This window comes from Zea mays, chromosome 6 (assembly GCF_902167145.1).
Source record: "Zea mays cultivar B73 chromosome 6, Zm-B73-REFERENCE-NAM-5.0, whole genome shotgun sequence".
Classification (NCBI taxonomy): domain Eukaryota; kingdom Viridiplantae; phylum Streptophyta; class Magnoliopsida; order Poales; family Poaceae; genus Zea; species Zea mays.
In genome coordinates, this window is record NC_050101.1 from 165,489,939 (window position 1) to 165,514,056 (window position 24,118).

Consider the following 24,118-nt stretch of genomic DNA (forward strand, 5'->3'; position numbering starts at 1 on the left):
TAAAATTCAAATTTTGCAAACTACCTCGGATGAAAAAAGTGTCAAAATAAAAGTTGTAGAACTTCAAAAGTTATTTAACTTTGTAGTTGACAACTTTTTTATTTGAATTCGTTTAGGGTCTCAAATAAGTAATTTACACTCAAATGGTTGTAATATGTGGAGAAAACAACTACAAACTAGACATAAAGCATGTCATAGACGGAGTGGTAGTGGAGGGTACGCGTGAGGGTGAGGTCGACGGTTCGATTACTAACAACCGCGTAGCGCGTGAAAAATGCCGCGACTTACACTCGCGGACTATTTTTAAAATCTGTTTTATGTTTCCTGGAAACGATTTGCACTGACGGTTTTATTACGTCGACCGCCAGTGAAAATCGATTTCACTGGCGGTCTTCAATTACCCGCCTGTAAAAAATGATGATTTTTACTGGCCCCTAGCACTGACGGTTACGATAAACGACACTAAAAATAGGTTTACGACCGCCACTATAGAACTTCTATGTACTAGTGAGTGTGGCCGTGGGCCTGTGACCATATTCCCTTGTTGGCCTGATCACAATTATATTATTTTGCTAGCTAGCTACTCCATGCATGCAAGCAGTTATATAAGCATATGTCTGCCTCTACGATCCCATCCGATGGCAATGAGGCAATCAAAGCTGAGAGCAGTGTCGGCAAGGCCGTGGTTGTTACTCCTTTGCCTCGCGCTAGCAGCCACCGCCGGCGTAATGCAAGCTCGCGCCCAGCCTAACAGCATCGGTAATCTCATGGGGCGCGCGGGCGATCGAGCACGTATTATATTATCTATCTATGATCCAGTATGCTTACGAATAGACAACTGTTGCAGGTTTCATCAGCATCGACTGTGGTTTCCCGGGGACGACGAGCTACGTGGACGACGCCACGACGCTGCCGTACGCCCCGGACGCTGCGTTCACCGACGCCGGCGAGAACCACAACGTCTCGTCTGAGCACGTCACGCCGGAGCTCCCGAGGATCTACCGCGACGTGCGCAGCTTCGTGGACGGCGCGCGTAACTGCTACACGCTCCCGTCGACCCTCGCGGTGGGGCTCAACAAGTACCTCTTCCGCGCCGCCTTCATGTACGGCAACTACGACGGCCTCAACCGGCCGCCCGTCTTCGATCTCTACATAGGCGTCAACCTCTGGAAGACGGTGAACCTGTCGTCGTCGGACCCGGCCGCCCCAGTCATCGCGGAGGCCATCGTTGTCGTACCGGACGACTTCGTCCAGGTTTGCCTGGTGAACACCGGCACCGGGACGCCGTTCATCTCCGGGCTGGAGCTGAGGCCTCTCAAGAACTCCATCTACCCGCAAGTGAATGCGACACAGGGGCTGGTCCTGCAAAGCAGGCGCAACTTCGGCCCGACTGATATGACAGACATTATCAGGTGAGCACCTGATCTCTTCTCCCGAAGATTTATATCTACGCTAGAGGAGTTATTAAGCAGTTTAATTCTTGCCAGTATGCTGTTGAGGGCTAGTCGGCTAGAGATGCAGATGAGTCAGCCTACGAGCCATGTGTATAGGTTCAGAGGATCTATCTGGCCAATGTTTATTTGGCATTATAAATCTATCTAGATTATATAATATAATTTAGTTCAGAACTAAGTGCTAATTCAAATAAAGTTAGATTATATAATGAGTAAAACTATTAGCTAGAGCGCCGACAAATATATTCCTCATTCAATTATTTATTAGTTAATTATTTACCGTGTAATTATTAGCTACGGCTAAACAGTTAGCCAGGAAGATACGGGCTGCTGCAAATTTTATTGGGTGCTTGGTTTAGTTTTTACTGTAGCTTTTACAATAAAAGCCAAAAGTCAAACCAAAAGATACAACGAACAGTCAGCAATTTTTTTAAAAAAGAACCAACTTACTCGTATTTTTTAGCATCATCTGTAGTGAAACGAGTTGTACTCCCCTCCCCCTCAAAATTTATAATTCATTTACTTTTTTATCCTAAGTTTAATTATCTCGTTTTATTAAAAAATAATAGGAAACATAAAAAAATTAATTATGGTTTTGTTTATTATCAAATATACTTTACATACGACTTAAACTTTTTTCATGAATTTTTTGAATAAGACGAGTGGTCAAAGTTAAGCTAAAAAGGTAAACAAATTATATTTTGGAGTACCAAATAAATCCTACATAGTGCAGTCTGTATACACAGTTTCTACAATATTAGTTAGAATGTCAAAGTAGTCAAATGCTAATGACATTCATTGAAATCGAGAGTAGTCCTAATCATGGCCAGCTCTAGGTTTTGGAGGACCCTAAGGCAATCTCAATGTTTGGGGCTTTGGGCCCTTATCTTTTTTTCATTTGTATCATAAAAAATTATAGTAAAATAAAAAAACAGTAAAAACAATGTTAATATGTACGATTACCTCAAGTGAGAATAAAATTTAGAGTATTAAAAATTTTAGATTACATATAGTTCTAATGTCTCAAAATAAATAACTTTGTCGAGTATTTCTTGAAGCAAAATTTATGGGAACAATGTTTAAATCAATGTTTTTTAATATATCCTTCTCGTTAGAACATGTAGCTAAGCTATTTAATATTTCTTGCAACATAGTTGACCTCAAATAATTTTAATAACTTCAAATTTGATAAAGTTCTTTTAGCTAAGGCTACGATTTCTCTTTCTTTTTTTCATCTTTTGAGTACCAAATAAGTGCTTTACTTCATAGGCAACTTTGTAGAACTAAATTCATAAGGAAAACTAAATACCATCAAATACTACTATACTAATATATATAGATTATGCAATTAGGAATGCATATACGAATATACCTTCAGGGGAAGATCGGGCAGGTTGGTTTGGTATTATGCTTTTTCAAGTGAAGATTTTATTTGAGTTCCACCTTCATTAAATAGCTTACCATATAATCAAATTTGATGACATAACAAGAATTTAATAAGAAGAAAGATAGAGAGAGTTTTATGTAGATAAAACTTAGGATACACAATTTTATAGACAAAACTGATATAGTATTTTTAGAAACCGTGGAATAAACTAGTACAATACTCGTGTGATGTGACGGTACACCAACCATATTTGATGGTATAGTGTAACAATTGTACGACACCCGAGGGTCCAATGATAAGCCAGTGTGATGAACCTTCCCCATAAAAAATAAATTTAAAATTAAAGTGGACACTTCTCACAAAAAATTAAAATCACATATGACCCACATACCAGATATTAAAGTGTAGATACTGTAGTTTGTCTTAGCCAAATGGTCGAGAAAAGTATGAGTTGAAAAGAAGACTTGTCCTTTTTATAGCTCGTTTGTCCTCCTTCAGCTAGCGAGGTGCTAGCAGTGACCGATACGCCACATGTGGCTTCGTGTCATGCTGGATTTTAGTGTTTTCTCATAGCCCATCTCGTAACAGACCTGGTTATTTGGTGAGATATGGGGTTTAGGGTTTAGGGTTGGTTGTTTTTTCATACAAGGTCATTTGAAGGTCTACATGAAAAAACCATCTACGTTACGCACTTCACGTATGGCGCACGACACACAAAACTCATGCTTTAAAGGTATCTCCGAGCGCTGGGTTTGGCTTCATGTCATGTTGCTCGTCCTCTTTCAGTTAGCTTCTATGTACGAGTGTTGCGCTACGTTTGGTTTCCTATCGTATTGGGTTTGTTTGGTTTTTCATGCCCCATCTATGATGTAACAACCCATTTGTTAGGCAAAAAGTGGGAATTAGGAACAAACCTATGTCACATGACATACGAAACTGATGCTTTAATATTGTAGAGATATACTAAAATAACACTAGTACACAGAAACTTTATAATGGCGATTGTAAAGCTATTTATACCGGTGTTTTTCATAACCGCCAGTACTAGGGGCCAGTAGAAATAATCTTTTTTACAGGCGGTAACTGAGAAACGCCAATGGAAATCTGTCGGTGGGGAAATCCACCGGCCGGGTGGCGGAATGCACCCGCCCTAATCCTAAGATGAGGAGGGGGCCTAGCGGTTTCCTATTTGGTGAATTCGGGATGAACACAAGAGGACACGAGGGATTATAGTGGTTCAGGTCACCAGAGCGTAATACTCTACCTCCACTGTGTGTAAGTAGTATTGAGTATGTGATTGAGCGTGTAAATTGAGTCTATCCCTTGTAACGTTGTGTGCCTTCCCTTTTATAGTTTAAGGGAGGCACATACAAGGATGATGAGCCCCGACATGCGGGCCCAGGAGCATAATGGGAAAATACATTATGTGGATAACTAATGCTGATAGAGTAACGCATGAGTAATCAGCGGGAGTCATGATGTTCGTAGTCCATGCTGCATTGATGGACAGTTACCGTACGAGTAATGGTGAGTCATTGCCCTCGATATGTGTCGGAGTTTCGAGACAGGGGGGTCCCTAAGCCGACGAGTGAGTGTGCTGCGTGCCCCAGCCCAGATGGGTCGAGCGCGTGGGCGAGCGCGGAGGGGGGAGAGGCGAGGCGGCCGGAGCCGAGCGTGAGAGAGGTGGAAGTCCCGCGGCCTTCGTGTTCGTCCCGCGCCCAGGTCGGGTGCGCTTGCAGTAGGGGGGTTACAAGCGTCCACGCGGGTGAGGGAAGCGAGTGGCCCCAAGAGAGCGCCTGTCCCGTCCTCGGTCCCGCGCGGCCAACCTTCTCTGAGAAGGCCCTGGTCCTTCCTTTTATAGTCGTAAGGAGAGGATCCAGGTGTACAATGGGGATGTAGCAGAGTGCTACGTGTCTAGCGGAGGGAGAGCTAGCGCCCTAGGTACATGCCAATGTGGCAGCCGGAGAGATCTGGGCACCCTGCTGGCGTGATGTCGTGGCTATCGGAGGTGCGGCGGAGCCTGATGGAGGGACAGCTGTTGGAGCGGTCGAGTCCCTGCTGACGTTGTCCTGCTTCCGTAAGAGAGCTGGGGGCCGCCGTCGTCATAGAGCTCGTGGAGCGCCATCATTGCCCCTCTGGTGGAGCTGGCCGGACGAGACGCCGGTCTTGTTCTCCGTGACCCAAGTCGATTCGGGGTAGGATGATGATGACGCTTCCTGTTGACGTGGCGGTCTGTGCTCTAGGCAGGGCGACGTGGGGTTTCCTCCGAAGCCGAGGTTGAGTCTTGCCTTCAGTTGCCGTGGCCGAGCCCGAGCCAAGGGGTCGGGCGAGGCGGAGGTCGTTCGGCCGAGGCCAGGGCGGAGTCCGAGCCCTGGGTCGGGCCGAGCGGAGTTCGTCGTCTTCCGGGTCTTAGCCCGAGTCCGAGCCCTGGGGTCGGGCGGAGCGGAGTTCGCCGTCTTCCGGGTCTTAGCCCGAGTCCGAGCCCTGGGGTCGGGCGGAGCGGAGTTCGCCGTCTTCCGGGTCTTAGCCCGAGTCCGAGCCCTGGGGTCGGGCGGAGCGGAGTTTGCCGTCTTCCGGGTCTTAGCCCGAGTCCGAGCCCTGGGGTCGGGCGGAGCGGAGTTCGCCGTCTTCCGGGTCTTAGCCCGAGTCCGAGCCCTGGGGTCGGGCGGAGCGGAGTTCGCCGTCTTCCGGGTCTTAGCCCGAGTCCGAGCCCTGGGGCCGGGTGGAGCGGAGTTCGTCGTGGCGCCCTTGGCAAGGCCTGATTGCCTGTCAGACTCACTCTGTCGAGTGGCACTGCAGTCGGAGTGGCGCAGGCGGCGCTGTCCTTCTGTCAGACTGGCCAGTGGAGCGGTGGAGTGACGGCGGTCACCTCGGCTCTGCCGGGGGCGCGTGTCAGGATAGAGGTGTCAGGCCACCTTTGCGTTAAATGCCCCTGCAGTTTGGTCAGTCGGTGTGGTGATTTAGTCAAGGTTGCTTCTGAGCGAAGCCAAGGCCTTGGGCAAGCCGGTGATGTGTCCGCCATAAAAAGGGGGCCTCGGGCGAGACGGAAGTCTCTCGAGGTCGGCTGCCTTCGGCCGAGGCTAGGCTCGGGTGAAGCGTGATCGAGTCACTCGTGTGGACTGATCCCTGACTTAATCGTGCCCATCAGGCCTTTGCAGCTTTATGCTGATGGGGGTTACCAGCTGAGAATTAGGCGTCTTGAGGGTACCCCTAATTATGGTCCCCGACAGTAGCCCCCGAGCCTCGAAGGGAGTGTTAGCACTCGCTTGGAGGCTTTTGTCGCACTTTTTTGCAAGGGGACCAGCCTTTCTCGGTTGCATTTCGTTCCGGTGGGTGCGCGCGAGCGCACCCGCCGGGTGTAGCCCCCGAGGCCTCGGAGGAGTGGTTACACTCCTTCGAGGTCTTAATGCTTCGCTTTACGCTTCGGCTGGTCTGGTCGTTCCCTCATGCGAACTGGTCGTAGCCCGGGTGCACGGTCGGGGCCCAAGCTCTCGGGCTGGTATGTTGACGCTGTCAACGATTTGGCCGGAGCCGGTTTTTGCGAGAGCAGCCCCCGAGCCTCTGCACAGGGCGTGAGGACGATCAGGGACAGACTCGGTTTTTTACATACGCCCCTACGTCGCCTTTCCGCAAGGAGGAGGGGGGGGAGCGCGCCATGTTACCCTCGATGGGCACCGAACATGGTGTCTCCGGTGAGCTGCAAGCGGGTAATCCGAGTGGACGTCCGTGCCCCGTTCGTTGGGGGTCGGCTAGGGGCCCAGAGGCACGCCCAAAAGTACCTGCGGGTGATTTGTCGGACCCGGTCCCCTGGCGACGGGGTCCAAGGGCTCGATGCCTCCCTCCGATGGGATTCCGTTACAAGATCGTTCCCGCTGGTCTCGGAAATGTCCTAGGGTACCTCGGGAGCGCAGCCCGAGCCTTGGTTATGTATCGAACGTACCCCTGGTCATCCCTCGCTCGGTGTCTGAGGCGACTGTGAACCCTTCGGGGGCCAGCCTTCGAACCCCTGATCAGTAATGGGCGCGGAGCCCGAGTAGCCTGAGGCGGCCATGGAGCCCTTCGGGGGGCTGGCCTTCGAACCCCTGACCAGTAGTGGGTGTCGGGCCCACGCGATCTGAGGCGGCTGTTGAACCCTCGGGGGGCCAGCCTTCGAACCCCTGATCAGTAATGGGGGGCTTGGAGCCCGGTTCCTTCGTGGAGAAGGATCCCTTTCGGGGTATCCCCCTTCCCCGGTCCCTGTTGCAAGAGATAGAGAAAGAGGAAAACGGAAAAGGATACGAAATCGGACGACGTGGCGTACCTTTTCTGAAGCGGTTATTACGGCGAAGGCGAAGCGTCGCGCGCTCCTCCTACCAGAGGCGTCGTGTGTCCCGCCGCGGAGTTAATGCGACGGGGCGAGTGGTTGGCGGGGCGGCCGTTGCGCGCGGGTGATCCGTTCGAGGAACGGGTCACGGGTGCACCGTCTTCACGCCGTGAGAGGAGGCTCTCTTGCTGTCTCAGGATGGGACATGAGCCTGGCTGACGACGTGACCGTTGCGCCCGCCCGCCTGTCACCGCCATTACTGCCGGCCCACTTTCGGTCGCTTTGACCGACGCGCCAGTCTGGCGCTGTTGGGTCGCCTCGAGTCCTGGCGTAGGCTTCGCAACCGAAGAGGCGCGATGGTGGCGCAAGTGGCGGTGCGGTTGCTTGCATGCAGCAACTGGCGTGCCGGTTGCTCGACGCGTGGGCCTGGGTTCCAAGCTGGCGTGTCAGAAGTCGGAGAAGCGCGTCCATCTGGCGCGGTTGCATGCCGCCTGCATGGCTGCCCGCCCCTTCTGCCCGTTGGTCTGGGCGAAAATGGGGGGTCGCCTGTAACCGCTGGACGGTCGTGCGCACCATGCGCGGCGGTTTGGCTTCTTCTGCCCTGAGCCGGCTTGCATGACATGCGGGACCCAGCCCCCGAGTCGCAGGGGAGGGCCTTGGAGCGTGTTGGAGAAGACTCAGCCCGCGGCGCCTGGGGGCGCACGTAGGGGGAGTTGCCTTTAAAAGGAGGGAGGCTCCTTTCGTAAGGCAACCATGTCTTCTTCCTCCCTTAAGCGCCGGGTCTTCCCGTCTTCCAAGCCCCCGGATGGGGGATATCCGCCGCCTTTCCGCCTCCTCGTTGGAGGAACGCAACTCCATGGGAGTCGGTACCTCTCAGCCATCGTTCGGCTTCAAGGATTTTCATCACGCAGCCCGGTCGCACCCCTTCACCAGCGGTCACCCGAGATGGCGACCTCCAGCTTGATGGTGGGGGAAAGCGAGCCGGGCTGCGGCCTCTGCCCCTTCCTCAGCCTCAAGGATTTTCATCACCAAGGCTGGGGAGGGGAGAGTGCCGAGTTGGGGTCGGCCCCTGCGTGGGCGGTGGCCCGCTCCTTCACTCAGTGATGGGGGGAGAAGCGGGCATTGCCCGTGGCGTCCGGCAGCTGCAGCGTGCCTGGTCTTCAGCCGCGAGTGGCTTCGGGGCCCCTTGCGGCGTCGGCGTCTGCCACGGCAGCCGGAAGAGGTTCTTCCGCCGGCGCGGCGGCCGGGACCGGCCACGGGCTGACCTCCAACTTCTACGGCCTTCTGCCCGCCCTTGCCTCACGAGTTTTGGCACGGGCGGGGGCCTCCTGACAGCGGCATCCACCCTGAGGTCAGCGTTGCCGCTGTTCGGCCCCCCGGAGCAGGAGTCGCCGTCGTCGCCACTGCTGGAGCAGGTGACGGCGCGCCGTTCGTCGGTCTTCCGTTGCTCCGCAGGCCTTCCCCCTCGGAGTGGGGTTGTTTGTACCTGCGGAGGGGGAACCGGAGTTCCGTTTGTAATGGCACTTCGAATGCCAGTGAATTCATTCATTGTGGCTGTCGAGGCCTGAACGTGTATGTAATTTTGGCACGGAGCCGTGTTTTTTCCTCATTTCCGAGCACTAAATCTCGCCTGTTTGATTATCTGAACCGCTTTACCAAGCATGAGTTGCCCCTGTGTCAAGGTGACGGGTGAGGTATCCGTATCCCGGAGGCGTAGGAATCCCTCGGCCCGTTCGGCCTTGTTATGTGAGGCTCCTCTAGCTTAGTTGAAGAGACCCCTCGGCCGCCCTTTGGCGGATCGAGGCCGGGGGTAGCGATATCAGTATGAACAGAGGCGGAGTTGACTCGAGAATGGGGACCCTGGTTGGCCGGAGCCTAGCCGTGTTGCCCGTCAGCGGAGCCGACGCCCAAGTCGGTCAGTCGAGGCCTCGGATCGGGCTAGCGCCCTTGGAAGCCGGTTGCCCGAGGCCTCAGGGGTAACCGGTTGAGCCGCCTGCTCGGGCCGGATTCCTGGAGGAGCCCCTGGACCTCGGCGCCGCCCGAGGCTGGGTCGGGCTTTGCTGAAGACGTCGTCGATGCCGAGGGTGCTATGGCTCCCTTCGGCGTGAAGACCCGAGCCTGCAGGATCAGATCATCTTGTAGCGTGTGCTTTCTGCGGCCGCCGAGGCCAGAAGAACACACCCTCGCCCCGCTTGCGAAGCTGCGTCTTTTTTCCTCCTGTTTCGAGCATCTGGACTTCGTCGGTAACAGGGATGTTTGTGTGAGCGAGAGTTGCTTTTCGCGGAAGGGACGAGTGAGGTATCCGTATCCCAGAGGCGCGGGAATCCCTCGGCTCGGTCGGCCTTGCCGCTTACGCATACTTTCACCCGTCCATGAGGCCCTGTCCCCGACTTAGTCGAGAAAGCTTGAAGGACTGCTTCGGCAGGAGAGCTTCCGAACGTGATGACTCGTTTGGTCCACGGAGTCGCTTTATCCGAGCGCAAGTTACTTATCGCAGAAGGGGACGAGTGAGGTATCCGTATCCCGGAGGCGTAGGAGTCCCTCGGCTCGGTCAGCCTTGGCTGCTTACGTGTACCTCGTCGTTTCCAGGATCCGCTTTCCGAAGTAGTCAAGAAGCACGAAAGAAATCCTGCTAAAAAGAGATCCTTTTTCGAGGAAAAATTCGACGCAGAGGGGGTCCCCCCTTTTAGCCCCCGAGGGAGGGTCGGGCCTTGCCGGGGCTAGGCCGACCCTTCCTTGACAACTAAACTTTGCGTAGGTGCGAGGTATATGGACAACTTGAAAACATCTTAAGGGTAGAAGCGACGTAGCTGTTTGATGTTCCAAGCGTTGTCGTAGATCTCGCCTCGATTGTTGGCCAGCTTGTATGTTCCGGGCTTCAGAACTTTGGCAACGACGAATGGCCCTTCCCAGGGGGGCGTGAGCTTGTGCCTCCCTCGGGCGTCTTGTCGCAGCCCTGCACCAGGTCGCCCACCTGGAGTTCTCGGGACCGGACCCCTCGGGCGTGGTAGCGTCGCAGGGACTGTTGGTACCGCGCCGAGTGTAGCAAGGCCCTGTCCCGAGCTTCCTCCAGCTGGTCCAGCGATTCCTCTCGGCTAGCTTGGTTGCTTTGTTCGGTGTAGGCCCTCGCCCTCGGGGAGCCGTATTCCAGGTCAGTGGGCAAGACAGCTTCAGCCCCGTAGACCAGGAAAAACGGCGTGAAGCCCGTGGCACGACTCGGCGTCGTCCTTAGGCTCCAGACCACCGAGGGGAGTTCCTTCATCCATCGCCTGCCGAACTTGTTGAGGTCGTTGTAGATCCGAGGCTTGAGCCCTTGTAGAATCATGCCGTTGGCACGCTCTACCTGCCCATTCGACATGGGATGAGCCACGGCGGCCCAGTCCACCCGGATATGGTGATCTTCGCAAAAATCCAAGAATTTTTTGCCGGTGAACTGGGTGCCATTGTCGGTGATGATGGAGTTTGGGACCCCGAAGCGATGGATGATGTTGGTGAAGAATGCCACCGCCTGCTCGGACCTGATGCTGTTCAGAGGTCGGACCTCGATCCACTTGGAGAATTTGTCGATGGCGACCAGCAGGTGCGTGTAGCCCCCGGGCGCCTTCTGCAAGGGGCCGACGAGGTCCAGACCCCATACAGCGAAGGGCCAGGTGATGGGTATTGTCTGCAGAGCCTGAGCGGGCAGGTGTGTCCGCTTCGCATAGAATTGGCACCCTTCGCAGGTGCGGACAATTCTAGTGGCGTCAGCCACCGCCGTTGGCCAGTAGAAGCCTTGCCGGAAAGCATTTCCAACAAGGGCTCGGGGTGCTGCGTGGTGGCCGCAAGCCCCCGAGTGTACTTCTTGCAGCAGTTCCCGACCTTCGGCGATGGAGATGCATCGCTGGAGGATGCCCGAGGGGCTGCGATGGTAGAGCTCCTCTTTGTCGCCCAGCAAGACGAATGACTTGGCGCGTCGCGCTACCCGCCGAGCCTCGACTTGGTCGAGGGGTAGCTCTCCTCGACGGAGATATTGCAGGTACGGGGCCTGCCAATCTTGGTCTGGCGTGGCCCCGCTCTGCTCTTCCTCGATGTTCAATGCCCCGCCCTCGGGGGCCGAGGGTACCTCGGGCTGAGCCGAGGGTACCTCGGGCCGAGCCGAGGGTACCTCGGGCTTGGGCGCGTCGTCGAGCTTGACGGAGGGTTGATGCAGGTCCCGGGAGAAGACGTCCGGGGGGACTGTCGTTCGCCCCGAGGCTATCTTCGCCAGCTCGTCTGCGGTTTCGTTGTAGCGCCGAGCGATGTGGTTGAGTTCGAGCCCGAAGAACTTGTCTTCCAGGCGCCGCACCTCGTCGCAGTAGGCCTCCATCTTCGGGTCGCGGCAGTGGGAGTTCTTCATGACTTGGTCGATGACGAGCTGCGAATCACCGCGGGCGTCGAGGCGTCTGACCCCTAGCTCGATGGCGATCCGCAATCCGTTGACCAGAGCTTCGTACTCGGCCACATTGTTGGACGCCGGGAAGTGGAGGCGCAGCACGTAGCGCAAGTGCTTTCCGAGGGGCGAGATGAAGAGCAGGCCCGAGCCGGCTCCCGTCTTCATCAGCGACCCGTCGAAAAACATGGTCCAGAGCTCCGGTTGGATCGGAGTCGTTGGTAGTTGTGTATCGACCCATTCGGCCATGAAATCCGCCAACACTTGGGACTTGATGGCCTTCCGAGGGGCGAACGAGATCGTTTCGCCCATGATCTCCACCGCCCACTTTGCGATTCTGCCCGAGGCCTCTCGGCACTGGATGATCTCCCCCAGGGGGAAGGATGACACCACAGTCACCGGATGGGACTCGAAGTAGTGTCGTAGCTTCCGCCTTGTCAGGATCACAGCGTACAGCAGCTTTTGAACTTGTGGGTAGCGGATCTTGGTCTCGGACAGCACTTCGCTGATGAAGTAGACCGGCCTCTGAACGGGCAATGTATGCCCTTCCTCCAGCCTCTCGACCACAATCGCGGCGCTAACCACCTGAGTGGTCGCGGCAACGTAGACCAAGAGGACTTCTCCGTCCGCCGGCGGCACCAAGACCGGCGCCTTTGTAAGGAGTGCCTTCAGGTTGTCGAGGGCTTCCTCGGCCTCAGGGGTCCAAGCGAAGCATTCGGCCTTCCTTAAGAGGCGGTATAGAGGCAGTCCTCTTTCGCCGAGGCGTGAGATGAAGCGACTCAGGGCCGCGAGGCATCCCATGACCCTCTGTACCCCTTTTAAGTCCTTGATGGGTCCCATGCTGGTGATGGCCGCGATCTTCTCCGGGTTGGCCTCGATGCCTCGCTCGGAGACGATGAAACCTAGGAGCATGCCTCGGGGCACCCCGAAGACACACTTCTCAGGATTAAGCTTGACTCCTTTCGCCTTGAGACACCGGAATGTCACTTCAAGGTCGGAGAGGAGGTCGGAAGCCTTCCGAGTCTTGACGACGATGTCATCGACGTAGGCCTCGACCGTGCGACCGATGTGTTCGCCGAACACATGGTTCATGCACCGCTGGTACGTCGCACCTCTTTGATGAACCCTGCCGCCATTAGCTTGTGGATCTCTTCGCCAATCGCTCTGCGCTTCTCCTCGTCGAATCGGCGCAGAGGCTGTCTGACGGGTCGGGCTCCGGCCCGAATATCCAGCGAGTGCTCGGCGACATCCCTCGGTATGCCGGGCATGTCCGAGGGACTCCACGCAAAGACGTCGGCGTTCGCGCGGAGAAAGTCGACGAGCACTGCTTCCTATTTGGGGTCGAGCCCAGAGCCGATCCGGATCTGCTTGGTGGTGTCGCCACTGGGGTCGAGGGGGACGGCCTTGACCGTCTCCGCTGGCTCGAAGTTGCCGGCATGGCGCTTCACGTCTGGGACCTCCTTGGAGAGGTTCTCCAGGTCGGCGATGAGGGCCTCGGACTCGGCGAGGGCCTCGGCGTACTCCACGCACTCCACGTCGCATTCGAACGCGTGTTTGTACGTGGGGCCAACAGTGATGACCCCGTTGGGGCCCGGCATCTTGAGCTTCAGGTAGGTGTAGTTGGGGACGGCCATGAACTTCGCGTAGCATGGCCTCCCTAGCACGGCGTGGTAGGTTCCTCGGAACCCGACCACTTCGAACGTCAGGGTCTCCCTTCGGAAGTTGGAGGGTGTCCCGAAGCAGACTGGGAGGTCGAGTCGCCCGAGGGGCTGGACGCGCTTCCCAGGGATGATCCCGTGGAAGGGCGCAGCGCCTGCTCGTACGGAGGACGGATCGACGCGCAGGAGCTTGAGGGTCTCGGCGTAGATGATGTTGAGGCAGCTGCCCCCGTCCATCAGGACCTTGGTGAGCCTGACATCGCCGACAACGGGGTTGACGACGAGTGGGTATTTCCCCGGGCTTGGCACATGGTCGGGGTGGTCGGCCCGGTCGAAAGTGATGGGCTTGTCGGACCAGTCTAGGTAGACTGGCGCCGCCACCTTCACCGAGCAGACCTCCCGGCGCTCTTGCTTGCGGTGCCGAGCCGAGGTACTCGCCGCATGCCCTCCATAGATCATGTAGCAGTCGCGGACCTCGGGGAACCCCCCTGCTGGGTGATCTTCGTTCTTGTCGTCGTCGTGGGCCCTGCCACCCTCGGCGGGTGGCCCGGCCCTGTGGAAATGACGCCGAAGCATAACGCACTCCTCGAGGGTGTGCTTGACGGGCCCCTGATGGTAGGGGCACGGCTCCTTGAGCATCTTGTCGAAGAGGTTTGCACCTCCGGGGGGCTTTCGAGGGTTCTTATACTCGGCGGCGGCGACAAGGTCCGCGTCGGCGGCGTCGCGTTTCGATTGCGACTTCTTCTTGCCTTTCTTCTTGGCGCCGCGCGGAGCAGACGCCTCGGGGGCTTCTTCCGATGGGCGGCCCTGGGGCTGCTTGTCCTTTCGGAAGATAGCCTCGACTGCCTCCTGGCCAGAGGCGAATTTGGTGGCGATGTCCATCAGCTCGCTCGCCCTGGTGGGGGTTTTGCGACCCAGCTTGCTCACCAGGTCGCGGCAAGCGGTGCCGGCGAGGAACGCGCCGATGACATCCGAGTCGGTGATGTTGGGCAGCTCGGTGCGCTGCTTCGAGAATCGCCGGATGTAGTCCCGGAGCGACTCCCCCGGCTGTTGCCGGCAGCTTCGAAGGTCCCAGGAATTCCCGGGGCGCACGTATGTGCCCTGGAAATTGCCAGCGAAGGCTTGGACCAAGTCGTCCCAGTTGGAAATCCGCCCCGGAGGCAGGTGCTCCAACCAGGCACGAGCAGTGTCGGAGAGGAACAGGGGGAGGTTGCGGATGATGAGGTTGTCGTCGTCCGTTCCACCCAGTTGGCAGGCAAGGCGGTAGTCCGCGAGCCACAGCTCCGGTCTCGTTTCCCCCGAGTACTTTACGATAGTAGTCGGGGGTCGGAACCGGGTCGGGAATGGCGCCCGTCGGATGGCCCGACTGAAAGCCTGCGGACCGGGTGGTTCGGGCGAAGGACTCCGATCCTCCCCGCTGTCGTAACGTCCCCCACGCCTGGGGTGATAGCCTCGGCGCACCCTTTCGTCGAGGTGAGCCCGACGGTCGCGTCGATGGTACTCGTTGCCGAGGTGGCCCGGGGCCGCAGGCACGGTGTTGCGCGTGCGCCCGGTGTAGACCGAGGCTTCCTGCATGAATCGGGAAGTCGCGGCATGAGGTTCCGAGGGATATCCTTGCCTTCGGGATGCAGTGCTCTCGGCCCGCCGGGCCGCGGCGCCTTCCAGGAGATTCTTGAGTTCTCCCTGGATCCGCCGACCCTCGGTGGTTGATGGCTCCGGCATCGCGCGGATGAGCATTGCTGCGGTTGCCAGGTTCTGACCGACCCCGCTGGATGCGGGCGGCGGCCTGATCCTGACGTCGTTGGCGGCGCGGTGCTGGAGACCTTGGGGCAGACGACGTATTTCTCCGGCCAGGGGTTGGCCCACCCATGCCTGTCCGACGTCCCGACGGATCGGCTCAAGCGCTCCTGTTCCCTCGTTGAGCCTGGCCTGTGCCTCGCGGACTTGCTCGAGTTGTGGGTCGTAACCCCCCGCCGGAGCGGGGACCACAGCTAGCTCCCGTGGGATGTCAGCGCGAGGCACCGGCCTAGGGAGATCACCATCCTCCGGCATACCAAGATGGTTGCCTTCGGTGGGATCCCCCAGCTCGATGTGGAAACATTCGCGGCTCGGGCCGCAGCTCTCGTCGCCAAGGCTGCGGCTTCCATCGGAACAGTCGGACAGACAGTAGTCACACGCGGTCATAAAGTCCCGCACGGCACTGGGGTTGCCAAGTCCGGAGAAATCCCAACCGATGCTGGGGTCGTCATCTTCCCCGGACCCAGAGGGCCCGTAGGTCGAGACGTCCGTCAGTCGGTCCCAAGGCGACCGCATACAGAACCTCAGTGGGGTTGCACTCGCCTCAATGAGAGCGCCCGCCAAATCGAGGTCGTTTGGCGGGTGGAGGCCGAGTCGAAATGACGCAAGATGGGAGTTAGTCGTTACCTTTTGGTCGACGAGGAGCGACGTAGTCACATCGGGGACTGGTTGCGCCGTCATCTCTGGTTCGAGGGCGACATCCTGCAGGCTTTCCGCGAGCGCGCCGGCGTCGTCTTCTTGCTCAGGGTCAGCGTGCCGCGGGGGGACGGCGCTCGCCTCCGTCTCGAACACGAGGTCGACGTCCGGCGTGCCTTCCGTCGGGGCGTCGGGGGCGTCGATTCGCTCGACGGCTGACGAAGCGCGGCCTCCCGTCTGGCCTTGACGGCTCCGCCTTCCCCTCCGTTGGCGGGGGAGAGAACGGAGCGAGCCCGAAAATAGCTCTTCCACCACGCGGGGAAGACGTCGTCGATTCCGCCGCCGGCGGGCGGGTTGTCGGCCGCCATTGTCGTGGTCGCACGGCGGTGGAAGATGTATCATGTCGTAGCTGCCGTCGAAGGACATGAACTCGAGAGCCCCGAAACGAAGCACCGTCCCGGGCCGGAGAGGTTGCTGGAGACTGCCCATCTGGAGCTTGACGGGGAGCTATTCGTCAGCACGCAGCGTGCCCCTACCTGGCGCGCCAACTGTCGGCGTTTCGAGACAGGGGGGTCCCTAAGCCGACGAGTGAGTGTGCTGCGTGCCCCAGCCCAGATGGGTCGAGCGCGTGGGCGAGCGCGGAGGGGGGAGAGGCGAGGCGGCCGGAGCCGAGCGTGAGAGAGGTGGAAGTCCCGCGGCCTTCGTGTTCGTCCCGCGCCCAGGTCGGGTGCGCTTGCAGTAGGGGGGTTACAAGCGTCCACGCGGGTGAGGGAAGCGAGCGGCCCCAAGAGAGCGCCTGTCCCGTCCTCGGTCCCGCGCGGCCAACCTTCTCTGAGAAGGCCCTGGTCCTTCCTTTTATAGTCGTAAGGAGAGGATCCAGGTGTACAATGGGGATGTAGCAGAGTGCTACGTGTCTAGCGGAGGGAGAGCTAGCGCCCTAGGTACATGCCAATGTGGCAGCCGGAGAGATCTGGGCACCCTGCTGGCGTGATGTCGTGGCTATCGGAGGTGCGGCGGAGCCTGATGGAGGGACAGCTGTTGGAGCGGTCGAGTCCCTGCTGACGTTGTCCTGCTTCCGTAAGAGAGCTGGGGGCCGCCGTCGTCATAGAGCTCGTGGAGCGCCATCATTGCCCCTCTGGTGGAGCTGGCCGGACGAGACGCCGGTCTTGTTCTCCGTGACCCGAGTCGATTCGGGGTAGGATGATGATGACGCTTCCTGTTGACGTGGCGGTCTGTGCTCTAGGCAGGGCGACGTGGGGTTTCCTCCGAAGCCGAGGTTGAGTCTTGCCTTCAGTTGCCGTGGCCGAGCCCGAGCCAAGGGGTCGGGCGAGGCGGAGGTCGTTCGGCCGAGGCCAGGGCGGAGTTCGAGCCCTGGGGTCGGGCGGAGCGGAGTTCGTCGTCTTCCGGGTCTTAGCCCGAGTCCGAGCCCTGGGGTCGGGCGGAGCGGAGTTCGCCGTCTTCCGGGTCTTAGCCCGAGTCCGAGCCCTGGGGTCGGGCGGAGCGGAGTTCGCCGTCTTCCGGGTCTTAGCCCGAGTCCGAGCCCTGGGGTCGGGCGGAGCGGAGTTTGCCGTCTTCCGGGTCTTAGCCCGAGTCCGAGCCCTGGGGTCGGGCGGAGCGGAGTTCGCCGTCTTCCGGGTCTTAGCCCGAGTCCGAGCCCTGGGGTCGGGCGGAGCGGAGTTCGCCGTCTTCCGGGTCTTAGCCCGAGTCCGAGCCCTGGGGCCGGGTGGAGCGGAGTTCGTCGTGGCGCCCTTGGCAAGGCCTGATTGCCTGTCAGACTCACTCTGTCGAGTGGCACTGCAGTCGGAGTGGCGCAGGCGGCGCTGTCCTTCTGTCAGACTGGCCAGTGGAGCGGTGGAGTGACGGCGGTCACCTCGGCTCTGCCGGGGGCGCGTGTCAGGATAGAGGTGTCAGGCCACCTTTGCGTTAAATGCCCCTGCAGTTTGGTCAGTCGGTGTGGTGATTTAGTCAAGGTTGCTTCTGAGCGAAGCCAAGGCCTTGGGCAAGCCGGTGATGTGTCCGCCATAAAAAGGGGGCCTCGGGCGAGACGGAAGTCTCTCGAGGTCGGCTGCCTTCGGCCGAGGCTAGGCTCGGGTGAAGCGTGATCGAGTCACTCGTGTGGACTGATCCCTGACTTAATCGTGCCCATCAGGCCTTTGCAGCTTTATGCTGATGGGGGTTACCAGCTGAGAATTAGGCGTCTTGAGGGTACCCCTAATTATGGTCCCCGACAATATGGTAACGTGTGAGTAACTGCGCGGTCCACGTATCATGGACTGAGCACGCTGCCTGTCAGTGGAATGGACAGGCGCACGTCTTATCCGTAATGAATGCGAAGGCACGCGTAGCCCAGAGGCGTCATGCCAGGTTCCGCCCGTTGGCTTATGCCGCGTGCAGTATGCCACATGGCAGCATCGGGTCTCCGCTTGAGCGGGGAGCAGGAGTGTATGCGGATAGGTCTGATTCTCAGCAGACCAGGTCTGGACACGTGTCGGCACCAGACCCCTACCTGGGCCCTGATTAATGCCCGGGTGTGTTCTGTCCTGGAACCCTGTGACCCTTCTGTGGGCGGCCCGGACCCTCTACGGGGGGTCCGGATCCCATCCCAGGGGTCCGGTCCATACACGTGGGGGTCCTGGACCAAACTTGGAGGTCCGGACTGTATATCCAGGGATCTGGCACTTTACCATGGGGGTCCAGACTTACTGTTGATGTCTTGGAGTATATCACTTTCTCTGTACACGTGGCGGCCCCGGACCCGCCTATGTGGTGGGGTCAGGCGCTATTGCTGGCCCTGAGTAGTCGCCCGAGGCTGGAGCGAGTCATGGCCTGGTCCCACATACAGCTCTTTTACCACGCGACTAGAGATAGCCGCGTGGGTACTGCGTCTTTATACAGTAGTAAGGGGTACCCTAGTTTCAGGGTACCGACAAAATCAATTTCCACTGGCGGTCGAGGTAATAAAACCGTCGGTTAAAATATTTTCCAAGAAACATAAAAATAGGTTTGAAAATAGCAAAAAAACATTTTTATTAGGAGAGGGCCAGCGCCCGCACGTCTATGTTGAAATCGCAAGTCGCAACATTTTTCGCGCAAAATACGTGGCAGGTGGGAATCAAATCCACGACTCATAGCCCTTCTACAACTCTGTCTATGAGTGACTTAATGTCTATATTGTTGTTTTGTTGCCCACATATTATAACCAATTTAGTGTAAATTGATTATTTGAGGTTGTGAATGAATTCAAACAAAAACGTTGTTAATTACAAAGTTTATAACTTTTAAAGTTCTACAACTTTTGTTTTGACACTTTTCCCATTCGAGATTGTTTGCAAAATTTACATTTAAAATTTAAAAAAAATAGATGCAATTTTTAGAGCCGAAATGATTTCAAATAAAAAGTTGTCAGCTACAAAATTTCATAACTTTTAGAGATCTATAACTTTTATGTTGGTGGTTTTTTCATACAAGGTCATTTGAAAAACTCAAAAAAAATAGGATAAAATGATCTCTAGTAGCGGTTTCTTAAGAAAACCGCAACTAGAAGTCGAGTTAAAATGATCTCTCGTAGCGGTTTCTTAAGTAACCACCACTAGAAATATGATTTCTAGTGTGACACCACTAAAAATTGCACTGCCTTGGTAATTGAACCCGTCTGTAAAAATTAAACCATACTGCATGGTTTAAGCTCTTTTCTCCTAGTGTAATCTTTGAAAAAAAAACTTGGACCCCTTGTTGCTTGGGCCCTAGGTGGTAGGGCCAGAGCCGGCCCTGGTCCTAACCCTTAAACTAGTGTGGTTTCTTTATGTATTAATTATAGTGTCAAATAAGTAAAGTGATGGTGTGGTATTGGAACTAAGAAGAGAGAAAAAAAGTTTCTTAGGCCATAGATAAATGATAAGAGAGTAGACATGTGATTCGAAAATTTTCTACTTTAAAGAAATTATCATCAAGACCATGATTTCTTGTATAGTTTTTACTCCCTCCATCCTCAAATATAGGGGGATCAATGTTTGTTCTAATTCAAAGTATGTTTTGACAAAAAAAAATATGGGAAAAGTTTATGGCCATCGGATATATTATCAAATATGTTTTCATAATTTATATATTTTAATGTGATGTATATGGTAATACTCTTTTCTATAATTTGGCCAGATTTCACCTATATATAGTTTCTCTAGATTAATCATATCCGACCGGGTTAGGCTTCAGACTAGTCATATATATCCGGCGAAACGTCTTTTTTTTAAAAAAAAATCTCGGCTCGGCCTGAGTCTTTTCTTGTATCTCAAATCAAAGTCATCCAGCAATTTAATTAAACTGAGCAAGTGTTGCCCGTGAAAAAAATTGAACGGCCAGCAGGTACCCTGACGATCAATACGACAGATTATGGACACCTATGATTATTGACGCCATCGACTGGCTGGTGCTATCCACGACGGAAAAGGTGCGGAACATATATGATGACCTCTTCGAGGTGCCGTCGAAGGTGATGCAGACGGCGATCACGCCGCGTGACGCTACCAGCAGCATCAACTTCTATTGGAACTCCAAGGGCTCGTCGCTTGGGTACATACCGGTCTTCCACTTCTCCGAGGTGCTGCAGGCGGGCGCCGGCGTTGTTCGCCAGTTCAACATCAACATCAACGGCAAGCGGTTCACCTCCCATGATTATTACACACCACGGCACCTCGAAAGTGGCTACGTATACGGTACCAGACCTTACACCAACCAGATCCGGTATAACGTCTCCATCGTTAAGACAGACACGTCAACGCTCCCGCCTATCATCAACGCCGACGAGATTTTCATCGTCATCTCTACGACCAACGTTGGCACGGACTCGGAGGACGGTACGTACGTGCATGGATGCATTATGCATGGGTGAGAGTCCATTCCATACTATAGATGAACTTACATGTATATATGGGCTGAGCTGGCCCGGCACGGTACAGGTCTACTAAAGCATGGTCCGCTAAAGCATAACCTTAATTATATGTTATGTCGTGTTGAGCCATCGAACTATGGCACGACCCACAAATATTTATGTGTGCCGGACCGGCGCAAATAACCCATGATATCTTAGTGTCCTAGTCCTGCCCATATATATACAACAACAATACATAGCCATACAACAATAATATATAAACAGAGGTGCAAAACATATATGTCCAAAGAAAGTCGGGTTGTTTTGTGGTTGTGGGTGTCTCATTAAAAACCTTCTTATATACGGACTCTATGTTTAGTGTGCTTCCTTTTCATATACAGACTCTATGTTTAGTTGGTTTTAATGGGTCTTACCTAAATGGGACGTGCTAGGCCAGTCCGTTGGCTTAAATTAAGGTCCAGTCATGGCCCACGAGATTGGGCCGTGCCAGACCTAGCTCATGTCTAAAATTGTGTGTTTTAGACCAGTCTATGAAGCACAACCCAAATGTACACCTATAACTGAAACTCAACCGAGTATAATGCGCAATATCAACAGTCTCTGCTATGAAGGCTATCAAGGCGAAGTATCAGGTGAAGAAGAACTGGATGGGAGACCCGTGCGTTGCTGGGACTTTTAGGTGGGATGGACTGACGTGCAGCTATGCCATTTCTGATCCTCCAAAAATTACTGCCCTGTAAGTGGTCATTACTCCGTACTACGTACGTACGTAAGAGCGTAGCGTCCAGTATAATAATCCTATATAGTATATATATATTTTTTTTGCAGAAACATGTCCTTCAGTGGTCTGACCGGTGACATATCATCTGCTTTCGCAAATCTCAAGGCTGTCCAATCCTTGTACGTACGTGTGGGGTCGGAGTTCTTCATCTGCCAGCAGCTAAATTTTATTGCAACCTCCTAGTCATGCATATATATAGTGCATGATCTCAAGTAGCTATAAGACATGTCCTTTGATTTGCAGGGATTTGTCACACAACAACCTGACGGGCTCAATCCCTAGCTCCCTGTCACAACTGCCGTCACTGACAACTCTGTAAAGTCTGCTGATTAACTCGGCAAATTATTCTGCATCTTGCGATTTCATGAACCAATATGCATGCATCAGCATCACACGTCGGCTCACATCAATGCATGTTACACCTTCCAGAGATTTGACGGGGAATCAGCTCAGCGGACCAATACCCTCTAGTCTTCTCAAAAGAATCCAAGACGGCTCCTTAAACCTAATGTCCGTTATCTTTATCCTCTATAATTTTGTTCTTCATTCTAGCAGACATATATGCATGATATGATATGATACCGCCTTTAATTTCCAGCCTGACGACGACAGTATCGATCTGTCTCTCATCTCTGTACGTGTAGCTATGCCGATAATCCAGACCTTTGCACCAACGCCGGGGATTCATGTCAGACGGCGCCGCAAGGAAAGAGCAAGCTAGTCATCTACTACGTCGCTGTTCCTATGGCTCTGATCGTGGTGGCGTTGGCAGTACTGCTGTGTTGTCTTCTGCGGCGGCGAAAGACGCGAGGTGAGTAGTAAAGCATCGACTGACCGCGCTCTCTAGCTAGTTAGCTAGCCAGCCATCGGCCATCCTGAACGAGCGAGAACCACTGGTCCGCCGGTGCATTCAGGGCTAGCGGACGTCTCTGTGAAGCCCCGGGACAAGACTCCGACGAGCCTTGCTTCAATGGCGGCCGACGAACACAGACTTAGCTCGCTGCGGCTTGAGAACCGCCGGTTCACATACGAGGACCTAGAGATGATCACCGACAGCTTCAAGCGTGTCATTGGCCGGGGCGGCTTTGGATACGTCTACGAGGGCTTCTTGGAGGATGGCACTCAGGTGGCGGTGAAGATGAGGTCTCAGTCGTCCAATCAGGGTGCCAAGGAGTTCCTCACGGAGGTACGGACGGTATAGCCGTCTCTTTCACAATCACACGCACGCATGGAAATTAATTGACTAGTCGCCATGCATGCATGACCTCTCTGGCGGGCCGGCCGGCCACCTCTCCAAGTCCAGGCACAGATCTTGACACGGATCCATCACAAGAACCTTGTCTCCATGGTCGGCTACTGCAAAGATGGGGTGTACATGGCGCTTGTCTACGAGTACATGTCAGAAGGATCCCTGCAGGAGCACATTGCAGGTGTGTACGTGTATACTGTTTAGCTGTTTACAACTTCTGTTGATCTGAATTAATTTCTCATGCATGCTAAATATATGTCGTTCTTCTGTATATAGGAAAACGCTTGACTTGGGGGCAGAGGCTTCGAATCGCATTGGAATCAGCGCAAGGTATACAAAATCATACACACTAGATTGCATCTACAGTAACAAGTCATCTTAACTCGTGTTGTTAAAGGTGTTATTTGGCTTGAGTGATGGCATGTAGGGCTAGAGTATCTGCACAGGGGCTGCAACCCGCCTCTGATTCACAGGGACGTGAAGACCAGCAACATCCTACTGAACGCGAAACTGGAGGCCAAGGTTGCTGATTTCGGCATGTCAAAGGCTCTAGACCGCGACACCTATGCGTCCACGAACACTCTTGTTGGCACACCAGGATACGTCGACCCAGAGTACGTACGTCGTCCATGATCATGGAATTATCCATAACGTACGTACGATAGAAATAGAATTCAGAATTACCCATACGGACGTCGTGCATGCAGGTACCTGGAAACAATGCAGCCAAGCACCAAGAGCGACGTGTACAGTTTCGGCGTGGTGCTCCTGGAACTGGTCACAGGGAGACCTCCTATCCTGCACAGCCCACAGCCCACCAGCGTGATCCAGTGGGCACGGCAGCACCTGGCGCGCGGCGACATCGAGGTCGTGGTGGACGCGTCCATGGGAGGCAACCACGACGTCAACAGCGTGTGGAAAGCCGCGGAGGTCGCGCTCCAGTGCACCGAGCAGGCGTCGGCGCAGCGCCCCACCATGGGCGACGTGGTGGCGCAGCTCCTGGAGTGCCTCGACCTCGAGAAGGGCCGCTCCGCCAACGAAAGTTTCTGCGACGGAGACGACAGCGGCTCCGCGACCGCGAGCTTGAGCCACAGCAGCGCATTTGTGACGGGGCGTATTTTTGGGACGGTGCCAATGGTGGAGACAGGCCCTGCCACGAGGTAAACGCTAGTTGACGCTGTTTCACAAAGGCACATGGAAGTGTTCACAAATTTTTTATATGAAAAACTTCTTATTCAAACGTATGAAATAAGAACAGCCTGGAGCAGGCCTCTTTGTTAGGATCAGCTGATCCAAATGGTTCTAAGTCTGAAGTCTGAACGATAGGCGCGCTCCGCTGCGCCCGCTCCTGTCATGAGCACTTTGATGTATGCTGATTTTTTTTTGGACTGTCATGTATGCTGTATGTTTGCATCGTCACGGAAGGATTACCATGACACATGTCATATAAAAATAGGATTAATCAGACAATCATTCCAAAACGTGGAATTCAGCACAATTACAAAGTATAATCATCAATTCATCATGTCATAAAAGAGGCAAGGAATGAAACAAAGGAAG

At 55.0% G+C, this 24,118-nt stretch overlaps 1 protein-coding gene across 4 annotated transcripts; it reads left to right on the forward strand.

The window, feature by feature from the left end:
- The first annotated feature begins 585 nt into the window (after window positions 1-585).
- LOC100275543 (uncharacterized) lies at window positions 586-24,011 on the forward strand. 4 transcript variants are annotated; one of them, XM_008649407.2, is made up of 13 exons: window positions 586-759; window positions 848-1,412; window positions 20,000-20,493; window positions 21,126-21,264; window positions 21,357-21,428; window positions 21,553-21,624; window positions 21,739-21,819; window positions 21,954-22,120; window positions 22,224-22,495; window positions 22,613-22,739; window positions 22,835-22,888; window positions 22,986-23,176; window positions 23,266-24,011. In XM_008649407.2, the coding sequence occupies exons 1-13, from the start codon at window positions 588-590 to the stop codon at window positions 23,731-23,733; spliced, it is 2,874 nt and encodes a 957-aa protein (XP_008647629.2). In that variant the 5' UTR covers window positions 586-587; the 3' UTR covers window positions 23,734-24,011. The 4 variants fall into 4 exon arrangements, with proteins under 4 accessions (XP_008647629.2, XP_008647630.2, XP_008647631.2 ...); XM_008649408.2 differs by having other exon boundaries at window positions 587-759; window positions 20,003-20,493; XM_008649409.3 differs by having other exon boundaries at window positions 588-759; window positions 22,986-23,172.
- The last annotated feature ends 107 nt before the right edge of the window (window positions 24,012-24,118 follow it).